Raw genomic sequence first — 15647 nt, 5'->3', positions numbered from 1 at the left:
TCACAAGAAAATTGGACAATAGGAAGAAAAAACCGATTTCAATTATGGCCGTATCTTCAAACTGTACAAAATGAATTATTAAAAAATAAAATTTAATTTATTAATAAAAAAAAATTATGTATGAGATGGTGATAAAGGTACAAATTATGAATAAGACAGCAATAAAAGTACAAATTATGAATAAAACGTCAAAAGTTGGCAGTGTCTACAGAAGTGATTCGAGAGAATGTTTTCAGAAATTTAATTGCCATAGATTTTATTAATTAAATCTTGAATTTTAATTATTCCATGCTTCTATTTTATTTGGATAATTAAAATATAAATAATTATATACATATAAGTAATCCTTGGCTAACATACTTTCAGAACCATGTTCTTTATATCATTTCTCTTCTTACACAAACACTGTGTAATACTGTTTATATAAGAAGAGAAACAGTTTATTAATTACGAACAATTTTCATAGCACTAGCCATTTTTTCAGCACGAAATGGTTCCGGAGCAACTATTAAGCTTTGCATAGAGAGTTTGATTTATTCCAGACATGGCTGACAGAGTTCCTACATAACTTTTTCTATGATTTGCATACTATCGAGAGCCTTAAATGTATTTAAATCATAAGTAATTTACAATAAGCAAATGAACAAATATCATAATGCTATAAGTTATAAAACCTGAAGATTAGTTATCCGTAGTATTCGCACTTCCTTCACAAATATAGAATTTACATAAAATTCTGTTTATAGCAGCCTGATTTCACATCAAACAGTGTCCTATGGCCCTTTATTATAAAAAATTTTCTTGAGCCTGATCCATGCCCGAGCCATGACTTCGAGGAATGTATCTATTGAATTAATTGAGGAGTATCTGTAGATAATTTTTAAACACGTGCTAATTCATTGAAGTTTCAATTGGATATTATTATTTGTAGAAATAAAAATAAAATCACTCCTTTACAGGTCTCACATATGAAGTTTTTAATGCAGCAGCAAGACTAAAGTATAAATTATATATCTTTAACAAATTAACTGAAAATTGTGTAATAATTTAAGAGCATCTCATTCTACTTTTTTATTGAAAAATTTCATTTTATTGAAAAATTTTTATAACATTTCCAAAATAAATTTAAACACTATGTCCTATCATATTCAATACATTAACTTTATAATTTCTAAATTGTGTAGTTTAGAGTCGAAGAAAACACACGTTTAAAATAATAATTTGCACAAGCATCAATTCATTACTTTTAATATCTTATGTACAAGTTCGTTTTAATCTCCATAGTGAACTTATCTAAATGTTTATAGCTGTTTAAGTTTGAAGTGATTTAACTTGTTGATTATCCAGCTGTCCTCGACTCCTTTGGTGAATTCTCGAATAAATCTGCAAACGATTTTTTTGATTCTAGAGAATTCTATAATTTGTTACCCGCCCAAATTGTCTGTAATTACTATTTACGACATTATAATTTTATCTAAAACTTACCTGTAATTACAAACCGTAACTTTTTCGATATTCTGTGTTAAGTTGGACTTTATTCCGCTTAGAGTAACATCGTCTTGATAATCTTCTATTCCGTGTATACAGTGACAGACAACAGTGATTTCGACATAACGTTTCTTTGAATCTATTAAAGTTTCAAATAGTGGTTAACATTTCTCTATGAAAATTGCAAAATTTTATATATAAGGATTCAAATTTCTCACCGTCTTCCATAATAATACCAATCTGATAGATAAAACTGAAGAAGATTTCTTCCAGTTTTATTTGTAAGTCTTGTCGCTGTTTTAAATTCATAATGGTGTAACTTCTTTGTATTTCAGAAAGTGCCTGGAACATAAATGATGTATATTATGTTGTAATCATTCATGCTATCATGCTATTATATATATATATAAACAGTAGGATCATTTCTATCATTTATAAGTGATATGTGAAATACTTTTGTGGATGAATTAACAAGACCACAGGCAAGATTTGGTCTTGGGTTCATAGTTTCGGAACCATTGGATTGGACCATTGGCATACTCCAAAGAACACGGTTCACAATTAAACTGAATCTCTCAATATTTCAGCGCATACACAGTTTATATACAGTAGAACCTCGAAAACTCGGCTCTCGATAACCCGGCACTCCGGATAACTCGGCCACACCCTGGCAAAGCAAAAACATCCTTAGTTAATTAATTTTCATTATAGACAGCTTTATAAAAGTATAAATCTCTCATAAAGTATTTTTCTGGGGTCTGTCTTATCAGGTAAATTACTGTACACAGTGTATTCATTAATTTTCATTTTCATGTAGTAAAGGCTCTATGCCTTCATAAAGAACGTACTTTTCCTTTGTTTAAGGATATTTGGGCAGTTTCTTCTCTGTTATATTCTCAAGTAAACAATACATACAAGCACAGTACAGTATTTTCTGAGGAAACACTCGTACTTATTTTTTTAACCCCATTCCCGATAACCCGGCATTTTCACAAACTCGGCCACCCTTCGGTCCATATTAGGCCGAGTTTTCGAGGTTCTACTGTATTAGAGTTTATCATATAGTCTGAATTTTGTAAATTTATTTTACAAAATTCATTTAAATTCATGTAATCTATTTATATGCTTGAAAAAAAAAGAGAGTTTCATATTAGGAGAACATGTAGATTCATATAAGAGAGAATTTCTATGATTCTCTATGTTAATTATTTATACTGTTTCTATTTAAATAAAATAAATTTAAATTTCAGTTTTTCTATATAATGTAATTTCATGCAGATAACCCGCAGAAAATTGCAAGAATAAAAATAAGATCTTTGTATAACCCATCCTGCCGTATACATGTATCTTCAGGACAGCTGTCAAAAGCAAGATAATTACCAGTGCACAGTTTAGAAGTCGTCATTGCAAGAGTTAAAATATTGTTTTTTCTGTTTCATTTCTATTAACAAATCATTGTACGTATACATAAACAACCAAGCCCAAATATTCTATAATAATCATATTAATTTCTGGATTATTCAGAACTATAGTTTGGCTAACTATTATAAGATAATTTTTCTAAAGGCAGGAGTTTATACTGCTATCTCATACTAATATTAACTAATAATTATTGGATTGGCCAATAAGTCCATGTGTTTGTTTAAGGTGAAAAATAAAAAACATTTTTTTTTATGAAAAATAAAAATTTTATTCAATAATATTCACTGTTTATATTGAGTAGTTTTTGCCCTCTTTTGGGAAGCTTCATAATACCTCTTTTAAAAAACTTCCAGTTTTTTTTTGGCAAAAAACTGTTCCAAGTGTTGTTTTATGTCATCATCAAAAATGAAGTGCAAAGATTTAAAGAATTTTGAAGGAAGCAAAATAAATGATAATCAGAAGGAGCAAGGTCAGGTGAATATGGAGGATGAAGTACTGTACAACATCCCAGCCAAGCTCCAACAATTTTTGCTGGGTTTGCAATGATGTATGTGGCCAGGCGTTAACATGGTGGAAGATGAAATCCTTTAAATTCACCAGTTATGAATGCTTCTTCTGAATCGTTGCATTTAATTTGTCCAGTTGGTAACAGTATACGTCAGAATTGATCATTTTGTTTTTCAGAAGCAGTTTGTAAAACAAAACACCCTTCCAATTCCACCAAATAGATTGCTTAGATGAAGTCCAGCTTCTGAAGTGATTTGCAATGGTTTGGTGTGCTTCTCCCACGATCTTTTGCGATTGATGTTGATGTAAACAATCCACTTTTCATCCCTGTTACTATTTGCTTCAGTCACTTTCCTCACATTTTTTGAAGAAATGCAGATGGAAATATAAGTGATACAATTGGCTTCACTATGTTTGTGTGGAACCCAAACATTCAACTTGACGTATCCAAGTTGAAGCAGATGATTTACCAAGCTCAATTTCAATATTTGAAGAATATCTGCAATCTCTTGCGTCATATGGCACGGATTATTGTTGACTTAATTCTTTTATTTAATCGCTGTTTACTCAATTGGCTGACCTGATCATGATGCATCTTGAATGGAAAAATCTCTGAAATAAAATCTTGCAAATCACTTCTGGCACACACTTTCTTTCACAGTATCCTTACTATACATCTCTCATATTTTTTTTTGCAAGTTTGCACTGCATTTTTGCCTTTTTTTAAAATAAAAAAAAAAAATCACAGTGTGTCGATAATGTATGTTTTGTTCACTCATCCTTCAAATACTGACAAACACACAAAATGAAACTAACCGTCAAGCTTTATTTTTGACAAGTGTCGGCAAAATGTTGCTTGTCAAACACGTGTTTTCAAGATTAATACTACTAATAATTGCTAATTCAGAGCATCTAATAATAATTGCTTTTCAGAGCATCTAATAATTGCTTTTCAGAGCATCTAACTTTATCTATCGGCAAAAACTACACAAACTTATTGGCCAACCCAATACAATACTTATTAGTTAATGTTAGTGTAATTGAATTCAATTTAATTCAAAATAATAATGAACAAAATTGAAACTAAAGATGACCTTTTTGCTTTATTTTTTAAACTCTGTAATGTGTAATAACAGTCTCTCATCAGTCTGAAATGCATTTCCAATACTAATAAATCACACTGGATCTCTGAATACATCTCATTGCTTAACTTACAAGGTGTGATAAGTCTGTACAATTAGTCAGCTTGGGCTATACAGGAAGCATTAATCCATACAAAAAAAAAAAAAAACAAGAATATTTACAAGAATAAATAACTAACTGTAGAAAAGAGCTTATATCCCGTAGAGGCCTAAAATCCTGGCTTGGAGTCCTAGTGGGCCAGATTCCACATGATTGTCAAATAAGTCTTCCAAAACCTGGTACATCTGTGAGCAAGCAGTAATGCTATCTACCACAAAGTGGAAACCCAGAACGTACAGATCTTGTATGCGGTGCCGTACATATAACTTTAATGTCATTACAAATTTCTCACTAAACAGTAATTCTTCGAACACCCTGTATTTTATATAACTTAACACACATCATCATTGCCAAAATATGTAAAAATTACAGTATAACCATTGCATCATGACAGCGAATATGTGATAATCCACATGGATTGAAGCATATGATATCTGGATTAGATGTTTCTAATTTCATAGTGCTTTTAATATACTGTATTAAAATTTAGTACAGAACAATCTTAGTTTACTATTTTACCAAAGTAAATAGGATAAAATACCATAAATACAGAATTTATTTTAAAAATATCCAATTAATTTAACTTTTCAATAGTTATGATCCAAAACATGATTTCAGTTATAAATAAAACCATTTTCTTCATGTATACACCATTTTGGATAGGTTGAAACATTAAAAATAAAGGAAGATGATCATTAATTGGATATAACTATTATCGTCACCATCAAATTTTAAAGACAGAAAAAGCAACTACCGGATGATGGAATCAAATTGTTATTTGGGAAAGCGGTCCAAAATTCTGTTGGCCAAGCTAACGTGACATAGCGGCTGCCAAGAATTTTGATAAACGACGATTATATTACTCAACTGGCAGAGTTTTGGGTAGTTTGCCGCAAGTTAAATCTTCCAAAATTTCAAGTGTTCTTTATATTGTATACCTAAAAGTTAATTTGTTAAAATCTACTGGTATCATTTGACAGATGCTTTTTTTCTTCTTAGACATTTGATAAAAATAATAAATGGTTGACTGAAATATTTTATATCATTGTAAGTATACAGATATAAATGTCTACTGTTCTATCATTGTAAGTGGTTTTTTGAAACAAAAATAAAGCAATTTATTTATTTTCGTGTCATTGATAATACAGTCGACCCCCCTATAAGATATAGATACGTTCCAATTTATTAGGAATCCGATTTCTTACAAGTCGTTCCAATCACAGCCCAACATGTGTCAAGTTTATGGACTACGGCTGATTGAAAGGTTTTCTTCCATAAAATTAATCGATTCTACACTAATCCGACTCAACATTTCCAAAATACGTATATTTTTTCGTAGTTTTATAGGAATCGTAATTATAGGGACTGTAATTATAGTGGGGTCGACTGTACAATAATTTAACGAATTCTTACTTGATTCACATCTGTACATCAATTAATCAATGAAATAATAATAATAATAAAATTAACGATTAATAATTACCTCACTAGTAATTAGTCCTTTTAGAGCATCGATATCACCTTTGGCGAGTAGATTAGATACATGTACAAGTGCCTAAAAATTAAAAAAAAATATTATTATTATTATTGAATAATAAGTATAACTCATATGTTATTGTTTTGAATAAACTTTCTGAAGTTGTTAAAAAGCATAAAATTGTATTAAAATTTAAATATATTGTTGAATAATGACACGTTTAAAACAAAGTTATTGGTCCTATTTAAACACGATATACAAAACTGCATACATTTTTACAAAAAACGCAAGTTAATGCTAAGAATTAATTCATTAACTAGCAAAAAATGAATGAATGAACACAAATTATACAAAATTATTACTTTATAGAGCAATAAGAATCAATATTTTTTCTTGGTTAAACAATAGTTTGCTTGAGGCAGAACATTAGTGAAGCCTCTTCTATGTTGCTTATAGAACTGAGCTTGTTCTCAAAGTTTAGTCGGTCAATTTTTATTAAACTTTATCTTTTTACATATTACAAAATGAGGAAATTAAATATGTAATAAAAGTCAAAGGTTTATGATTTTGTTTTTGAGATATAGTGGGTCAAAATGACAATGTTCAAGGTTGCTAGTACGAGCGTGCACAAATTTTTAATTCTTTTTTATTCCAGTGGTAATGTCGCTGCTATGGTAGTGGCAAGCGATCATCACAGATGATTTTCTGAAACAATATTATTGACTTCTAGAGCTTCGACTTAATTCTTACTTTGTGTTCGGACAAAAAACAAACTGTGCCAATTTATATCCCTTGGTTTCTGTAGATTTGCACAATACAGGACATCACAACTGATGTGGTTTTGCTCAATCCATGCAATACATTAGTGCCAGAGACTTAAACCAGACCAGGGCTACTTTTTAGCATGACACCCTGTATATACTGAATGACAATTCAGTATAATATACTCTATTAGTTATACCTCTTTGAGCATAGATGTAGGATGCTTTCATAGACAATATGTCATGTGGGTATGAATGGAAGAAACAGACAGACATCTAGTGACTCAGTTCATTGTAAGAGAAGAATGAGTAAGACGTGACTTGAGCAAATTTGAGAATGAAGTAATTTTTAGTATTAGGTGTGCTGGCTCCAGTATTTCAGATATAGTGATCTGGGCTATTCGTGTATACTAGGGCATACAGGAATAGCATGACAAATAAGAAATATCTAGTTGCTAGCAGTTCTTGAACAAAAATAGCTTGAGAAATAAAGATGAGATCAATGGAAAAAGGGAATACAAAGGCTTTGTCATTCAGTTCTATATAGCAGTAGCATGCAAAACACATCTCTAAATGTACAACTTGTCAGTTTGTCTCAAACAGTATTTATCCATATCAGACAATTAAATACTGTCAGCCAAAAAGACTTCAATCAGCATTCAGTTATCAGCATCGGATCTATATCATCTGGTCCAGCGAGTACCAATCTCTCATATTGTTGATGACAATGTCAGAATTTGGTGTAAGCAGCACGAGACTATAGATCCATCTGGCATGATGTCAATAATGTAGACTAGTAATGATAGTATAATGGTGTGGGGGGAATGTTTGTTTACATTCATTAGGTCTCCATATCACAAACATTTGAAGCATAAACATATTCTTACTGTTCACGTACTTCTCTCAGCTATAGACTCATTCAGGATAATGTGACATGTCATGCAAGTACTGTCATAAAATAATTCATAACATAACATAAAATTCTGTTTAATTCAATACCCTGCCCAAATTCCAAACGTCAACTTAACTGAACACCTACAGGATGAAATGGAAAGAACAGTTCACAACCTGCAAGTAATAATGTAAAACAACTGCTTGATAGTGTTATGTTCGCATAGACAGTTTCCTGTGGAATGCTTCCGATATCTTGCCAAATCCAAAACAACTGCTTGATAGTGTTATGTTCGCATAGACAGTTTCCTGTGGAATGCTTCCGATATCTTGCCAAATCCACATGCAACTAAACACAAGCTATCTTGTAAGCTTTACCATTAGAAAAATACCTAAAGAAGTGATTTTTTTTTTTTGCTACTTTTTAAAAAATAATTTTCATAAAAAAAACTAAGTGTGAAGTGCAAAATAATGTTTAAAGTAAATAATTTTATGTTTATAACAATTTAATAAATGTGATAAATTATAATTATTGCATATAAAACTCTATATATCTGTGGTTCAAAAGTTACTAATTATTACAACAGCTCTCCGCTTAAAATGCTTCTTTCCAACGCAACAATTAATTAAAATTTACTAAAATTTTCATCTAAATACTTTCAACTTTTTAATTCAACAATAACTTTACTTTAGAACTTAGCAAATCAAATTAAAAACAATATTTATTCTTAATTAGATGCTTAATAGGCATTAAGAATTATCTTTCGTGAAAATGATTCAATAACATTAAAAATAATTTAACTATTAATGTCTTTGTCAGGACATGATAAGTAAATGTACAAAGCAGATAATTAGCTAGAATTGTAAAGTAATTAAAATATGATTCATGACTGGCAAAATTTAAAAATCCAAGGATGAAATGTACGGTATAGTTTGTCCAAAAAATTATTTTAAGTAAGGTTTTAACAAAAGTGAAGTTTTAAGTACAGTTTCTCCTATACTAAATGATGAAAATGTGCCCCACAGACCCCAAAATCCGAAGAAGTGTGGTCCGGAGACATATTGGGCCATATTCCACGAGAGATTATGAGATCGGCAAAGAAGTCTTCCAAAAACTTGGAACATCTGTGAGCATGCAGTAATGCCGTTTACTGCAAAGTGAAAACATGGGAAATATGTCTTGTAAGCATTATCATATGTATAATGTCACGACAAATTTCTCACTGCACAATAACTTTTCAGATGCCCTATATATTTAAAATATTGATATAATACAAACTGAAGAGTAAATACGTATAAAATTTGCTGTCTTCTTATATCCTTTCTAATCATAGGAACACAATTAATACTGGTTCTTCCTTGATTATAATTATGTAAATTGATTAAAAACTCTTTCTGGAACCAGATTCTTGTAAAAATGTAAAAATCCAAGGATGAAATATATATCTTTGAATGAAGTTATATAATTATAGGCAGGGAAAAGCCACAAAGTATGTATGGAACCCAAGTAGAGTGTATCCCCTTTGCCATTTTTCAACAAATGAAGTACATAGAATATTTCTTTATTAATAAAATGCAGTTTACTGTTCTACTGGCTGAACGCCAAAGTGAACTGCAGTATCTTACATTGAAGTTGAATGAGAGCTGAGTAAAAATGGCATTGAGAATAAGTGGAGAGAAAACAAAAGTTTTAGCATTTGAAAGAGATGAGCTGATTGAATGCAAGATATAGCTGAATGGTGTGACGATAGAGCAGGTTAGGTTAGGGAGTTTAGAACAGCTTTGAAAGAAATGGCAGAATAGTCAGGGAGATTAGAAGGTGAGTGAGTGCTTGTATGAAAGTGGTTGAGTGCACAGGGCAACTGGTTTGTAAGAATATGTTTCTGAAGAAGGCAAGTATGGCTGTGTACAAGAGTGTGGTCCTCCCAACTCTGTTGTATGGTTGTGAAGCATGGGTGTAGAGAATGAAACATAAGAGCTCAGTGATTGCAGCTGAGACGAGATATCTGAAGTGTGGTGTGACAAGGAGAGATCTGGTGAGTAACGAAGATGTGTTGATGCAGAGAATGCAATTGAGAAAGTGTGTCAAAGATGTCTGCATTCGTTTGACCACATAGAAAGAATGTCGAAAGATGAGGTGTGTAATAAGTTGTATGTTGGGGAATGTGGAGGGAAGGAGAGGGTGTGGAAAACCAAGGAAAAGATGGGCTGAGCAAGTGGAAGAGTGAAAGAGAAAAAGTGTGTGTGAAGAGTCATGAATGTGGAAGAAGCAAAATAGGTATGGATAGATAGAAATGGTGCAAGATTATCAGGTATGGATGTAATACATAATTTCAGCAGGTCCCAGAGTAAAAGTTTGGGCAAGTGTTCCTGGTGTGCTAAGCCTTGCCCATATGATGTTTCTCAGAAGACTGAAGCTTGCAGGGTGTTGTGCACAGGAAAGCCACTTTTTTCTTGATCAACCCTTTAGGGAATGCTATGAAAATATAGTAAGTAAAATGCAGTTTAAGTTTTTATTTTTTGTTAGTAAAATAACATTAAAATATTCCCAGCTCACCCTCTCAAAAGCTGAGTCTGTCTAAATAAACTATGTATGTGTCTGCTGGTTGAGAGAGCCAAATTTTTAAGTTGTACCATATAGTAATTGTGATGCTTGCTCACTCATGGAGGGCCTACAATAATTCTAGGATGCTGATAATCTCTATTAGAGGTAAAGATCGCGCGTGTGTGTGTGTGTGTGTGTGTCTCCATATGAGTTAAGGAAAGAGTGTCTATTATACTTTTAATTACTTAGGGGTAATTAAGTGAAGTGTGATGAGCGGTGGTGGTTCTGGGGCAATTTAGAGTGGGAAAGGACACTTTTGTGTACTATTGCCTATTCTCCATACACTGCATCAGTCAAGACTCACTGTCGTTTGCCTTGACCTCTACTCTACACATGTAGTTGTGGCTTTGGTGCTCACTGTCACTTGCATCTCAGCAGAAGGATGGGGGAAAGTCATAATAAGATGTAAACTCTGAATAAGGGATATGCCATCCACAGAATTATAGACCCCTTCCTGTACAAGGGATAAAGTCAAAGGAACCATACCCATACATGCAACCCTTTGTGAGATAATTGTCTCTAGTCAGTTATTATCACAAACCAGTACACTGCCTGTTTTCCATGCTTGCATCAGTCAAGACTCGCTATGGCTTGCCTTGACCTCCACTCTACACACATAGTTGTGCACTTTGGTGCAAGTGCTGCTAACATGGGTGAGCCCCACACCCCCTAAAACTATATAATATCAAATACTCCACAAACGGTCACGTAGGCTACTCAAAGCTGGCATAGTTGCATGGGCTAAATAATGAAATGAATGTCTTAGCAAACCGACACAATTCCCGATCACTTGCAACCCAGAAGTAGGCCAATTTTGGGAGCAGCATCTCACCAAGAGTCGCACATAGAGGCATGGTTCCTTTGACATTTTGGCTCCTATGAGTAAGGTCTACAGCTCCGATTCCCAACCGTTCGGAGATGCAATTGTACCAGCCCAAACTAGATAACTTTGAGTACTCCACAGTTGAGAGGATTACTCGAAACCAGAACCGTCAGGCCAACCGGACAGAAACAAAATGCTAATCTTGTCAGGACCTCCCCTACCGCTCATCACATTTCACCTGATTGCGGCGAAACACCACACCCCTTCTTAATTCACACCTCTGTCTCTGGACACTACCAAATGGGCCAAACCATTAACAGAACAAGTTCTATTTTGCATAAATACCGTTTTATGACTCGGCATTACTCTATTCGTACCACGTACATTTCGGTAATTTACAAAAGAAGAGAGATTTGTTTATGTTTTTCTCATACAAGACTACTGGACAACAACTTATTCTCATCACACGTATTAAAGGCCCGTTAAAGCTGAGAAGGAGATATTAACCTAAAACTTAGCACCTGTTTAGCACCTTTAAGGAAACTGGGCTGATCAAATTCTGGTTCGAAGTAGGGCTGAATAATGAGTTTAGTCAGAATCCAGTTTTTAATGGACATAAACAAACCCGGCCAAACGACCGGAGGGAATTCCATTAGATTTTTTGATGTTTCCTCCTCTTTTGAATCCTTCGAGCACCAACGAATTTTCTCCTTGTCTAACGAACACATTCCGCCGCTCCTTATCAATTTATACACTTGGCGATTGGAAAATAAGTCATTCTTGATGTGAATAAGTGTTCTAGCGTGTTGGATTTTGAACTTTTTGATAATCGTAAACAAACGATCCGCCGTGTGACATCTAAGGACGACCGCCATCTTGGTTACTTGCCTGCCCTCTGGAGTCAAAAGTTTGCTTCTCGTCGTAATTTAAAAAAAAAAATTAATTTTATTATTTTAATTTTAAAGTGTTTGCGTCATTTATATTTTGAAGAATTTGAAGTTTAAATAAATTAATATTACATGGAATTTTACTTTTATCGTCATCCTCGATTAACTTTTTAAAGCAAGATATGGGTTGTATGGTATGGTTGAAATTTTGCCCATTTAGGGACAGGCAGAATTATAGTAGGACGGATCGATGAGGTGAAGCGATGCGACAAATGGGTGATGTTCATTTCGCGAAGCTTTTATATAGGAAACTGGCTATTTAAGTAATACACGTGACTAGAAGAAAACCCGAAAAACTCCACCAGGCATCCCGCTAGTAAGGCGCAAATAGCGTTCCGTAGTTTTATCTACTCGGCATGGATGAGGAAATAGAACAACTCCCCCAATCCAAATTTCTTGCGATAAATTATGAGAAATTCGAACCCGGACCTTGAGAGCAATCGGCTGACGTCTAAACGATAATCTATGGGTTATTGCTTTTATATCATTGCCGGCTGTTATCATATTAGAATTTTTTGTGTATTCTTTCCGCCCCATGGGCACTAAGGCGGCCTTTTTATCGAGTCCAGTACGAATTCACCAGGCCCACAAAGGGACGGGGCTCGATATATCCAGAGGGACCATTCCCCGAAAAATTTCTGGTGCTTCTCGACTCATCCGGGCTCACTAGAGCGGTAGGCTGCCACCCTAACCGATCGGCCATTGTCCTGTTAAGCTTTTACCATAATTATCTTTGTTAACATTTTATTTTTTAATTGACTAAAAGTACAAAAATGTAAATAATAATGTCATGTCTTAATATTCTTTTGGACGAAGTCAAATTATTTCATTTGTTTACGAGTTTGCCGCTTTAGAGGATCAGGGTTCGAATTCGGTATCTTCACACATTTATACCAGTGATTTAAACAAAAAATAGACTTCACGAAGATTTTCTCGTTATTACAATTTTTTAAAAATAAAACCCATCCCTAACCTCAAAATTAAGCTTTATCTTTTTAATTATTGTAAAATGGCGAAAAGTTTTTAATAATAACATATAGTAACATATGGCGCCACACACAGTTTTAAATTGTTGCCAGGAAAGTTAAAAATTCAGGAATGAGTTGTGTTTATAAGAACATTTGGCACTCCAGAAGAGTTTGACAAGCCGAAACAAATATTTGGTTTGGTCTGGTTTCATTGGTACGTGGCAACGTGATGTGAGTGGCAATCCGCAGAGGAGAGATCTTTCGTGGAAAACTGGCCCTTTTAGGAGTTACAAACGTGAAGACAATCCAGAAAATTCCACGGCCAGGCACAAACCAACAACCGACTACTGGTGTCGTGGTTTCGTCTACCTGGCCACGAGTATTCGGTCCTGGATTAACAGGTCTGCATTGGTAAAAGCCAAAGATGCAGTGTATTATCCCCGATTTAAATTCTCTAGACTTGGCAATATGCAAAAATCTCTCTCTAATGAAGAACATGCAGATTCTTTGGGAGTGTGTCAGACATGACAAAAGGAATTTCTGCAGCAGCTGGACACCTTATTGACCAATTCTGTGAACATCACAGAATTCAATTTGAATAACAATTTTTCTGACAGACATACACCTTTCAGTATGGGGTGGCGTATCAATCTCTTCTTTCCTACTTTGTCCAGCTTATTTGGTTTTAAGCATATATAAACAGAACAATGTATTTTCACACTATTTACAGTAGAAATCCTATTATGCAAAATCCAAATAAAACAAGAAATGTGTGCAAACTGTTTGAAAATTGAAAAGATCTTTCTCATTCTATTTGGATTCGGTTGGTGAAAAATTAAAAATTGTTCCTCGATGTGAAATATGTATTATATTATGCAATAATTCTATTTGGCCTTTAACAGTATGCGTATTTTTACTAGTTTTATTAAAAAAACAGGCATAAATGGGTCAAAATAATTTTTTTTTGTATTGTCTGTCAAAAACTGAAAGTAGAAATTTCTGCTGATTTTTACGTTAATTTTAACTCCCACATTTAAATGTAAGCGATGCATGGCAAAGATTGTAGATTGGCGTGGTGTATGAACTGTAATGTTATGCTGAAATCTGGTAGTATATTAGTTATGAAGAATCATTTAAGTATAAATTACTGTCAACCGAAAGTCAAAAATGCAAGTAAACACAAAGCCACTTTCACTGTAATAATAAATATAAACACTATAATAGCGTGTGTGAGATTACGGGATGATCTTAATTTATTCATTAACCACTTACTAATGAGATGTTAGTAGACGACAAATAAATTCAGACCGCCCTGTAATCTCTACCACACTATTTTAGCATTTATATTAATTATTACAAAAATTAGGAAGACGAAGAGGAAGATATTTGCAAATTTAGAGATCATCTAAGTTTTTCAAAGTGAAGATAACAGTTTTAAACTAACAGATTTTACAAATTATTCAAAATGTGATAAATCTGTATTTATTATTGTTGACAAGAGATGTTTTCGAAAAGAATTTTGTGCAAGGATTAAATGCATTGTGAAGTATACACCCAGTATTGGTTTTGTCTGTTATGAGTGGGCCTAACCTACGACAGGATTAGCAGCATAGATGAGTTCGAGGAACAAAGTCGTAATTCGGAATGACAAAAATATTATATCTGGTTGGCTATATTTTTAAAATATATTTTCTGTACGAAGTTATTGATACGAGCTGAAATTCTTGATACAGTGGTACCTCAGGATACGAACGCCCCAGCATACGAAATTTTCAGGATACGACATGAAATTCGAACATATTTTTGCTCCACGATACGAACAAAAACTCACCATATGACGTTACATTAGTTTGCGGTGCCATTTTTTATTCACTTCTGTTCGTTGGTCTCAGTCGGCGCGTTTTCTTCGTTGTGGAAGGATCTCGCTCGATAAAGGAAATCTTGAGGTATTATCAGAAAGTGGCTGATTTTATTGTAAAGAAACATCCCAAAAAGATTCACACTGGCCGTATTGCTGCTCAGAGTAATGACATTTGCCTAAGTCATTTTAGAAAAATTTTAAAAAGTAGGCAAAGCCAAACCTCTTTGGTTAGATATTTTACCAAGCGACCTCTATCCAGTGAAAGTGCTGGTGGAAGTGAAGGAAAGAAAGCAAAAAGCAGTGAATAAAAATTAAAAAAAAATATATAAAACAACACTCATTTTTTTAATCTTTTCTAAGTTATTTTTAAGTTATTGTTACATTATGTTATGTAAGTTAAGTTTTAGTATCATTTCCCTTCTCCCTCTCCTCCGCCACCAGTTTACACCTCCACCGTCGTCTATCCTCAAAGTTAAAGTTCAAATAAAACTACATTTTTTAAATCAATTATTATTCTATTATGGTTATTTATACATTTACAAATACAAAATGCATTTTTCAGTGTTTTCCTTACTATATTTATTATTTTTTTAATGTACAACTTAGCTTCAATTTGAGTGTGTTTTTTGTGTTGGAACGAATTTTTTGGTTTTAC

The 15647-nt window shown here is 33.3% G+C and overlaps 1 protein-coding gene across 1 annotated transcript; it reads right to left on the bottom strand.

Annotated features, from left to right (window-relative positions):
• Window positions 1-1113: 1113 nt before the first annotated feature.
• Window positions 1114-12105, bottom strand: LOC111627996 (m-AAA protease-interacting protein 1, mitochondrial-like). Its single transcript, XM_023371710.1, has 5 exons — window positions 11738-12105; window positions 6143-6214; window positions 1707-1830; window positions 1486-1627; window positions 1114-1383 (listed from the first exon to the last, which is right to left on the bottom strand). Exons 1-5 carry the CDS (start codon window positions 12089-12091, stop codon window positions 1302-1304), a joined length of 774 nt encoding a protein of 257 aa, XP_023227478.1. The 5' UTR covers window positions 12092-12105; the 3' UTR covers window positions 1114-1301.
• Window positions 12106-15647: the final 3542 nt, after the last annotated feature.

The sequence above is a fragment of the Centruroides sculpturatus genome, unplaced genomic scaffold (genome assembly GCF_000671375.1).
Source record: "Centruroides sculpturatus isolate CEXI.00-Female unplaced genomic scaffold, Cexi_2.0 scaffold1, whole genome shotgun sequence".
Taxonomy (NCBI): Eukaryota; Metazoa; Arthropoda; class Arachnida; order Scorpiones; family Buthidae; genus Centruroides; species Centruroides sculpturatus.
This window is presented reverse-complemented; position numbering and strand designations above follow the sequence as displayed.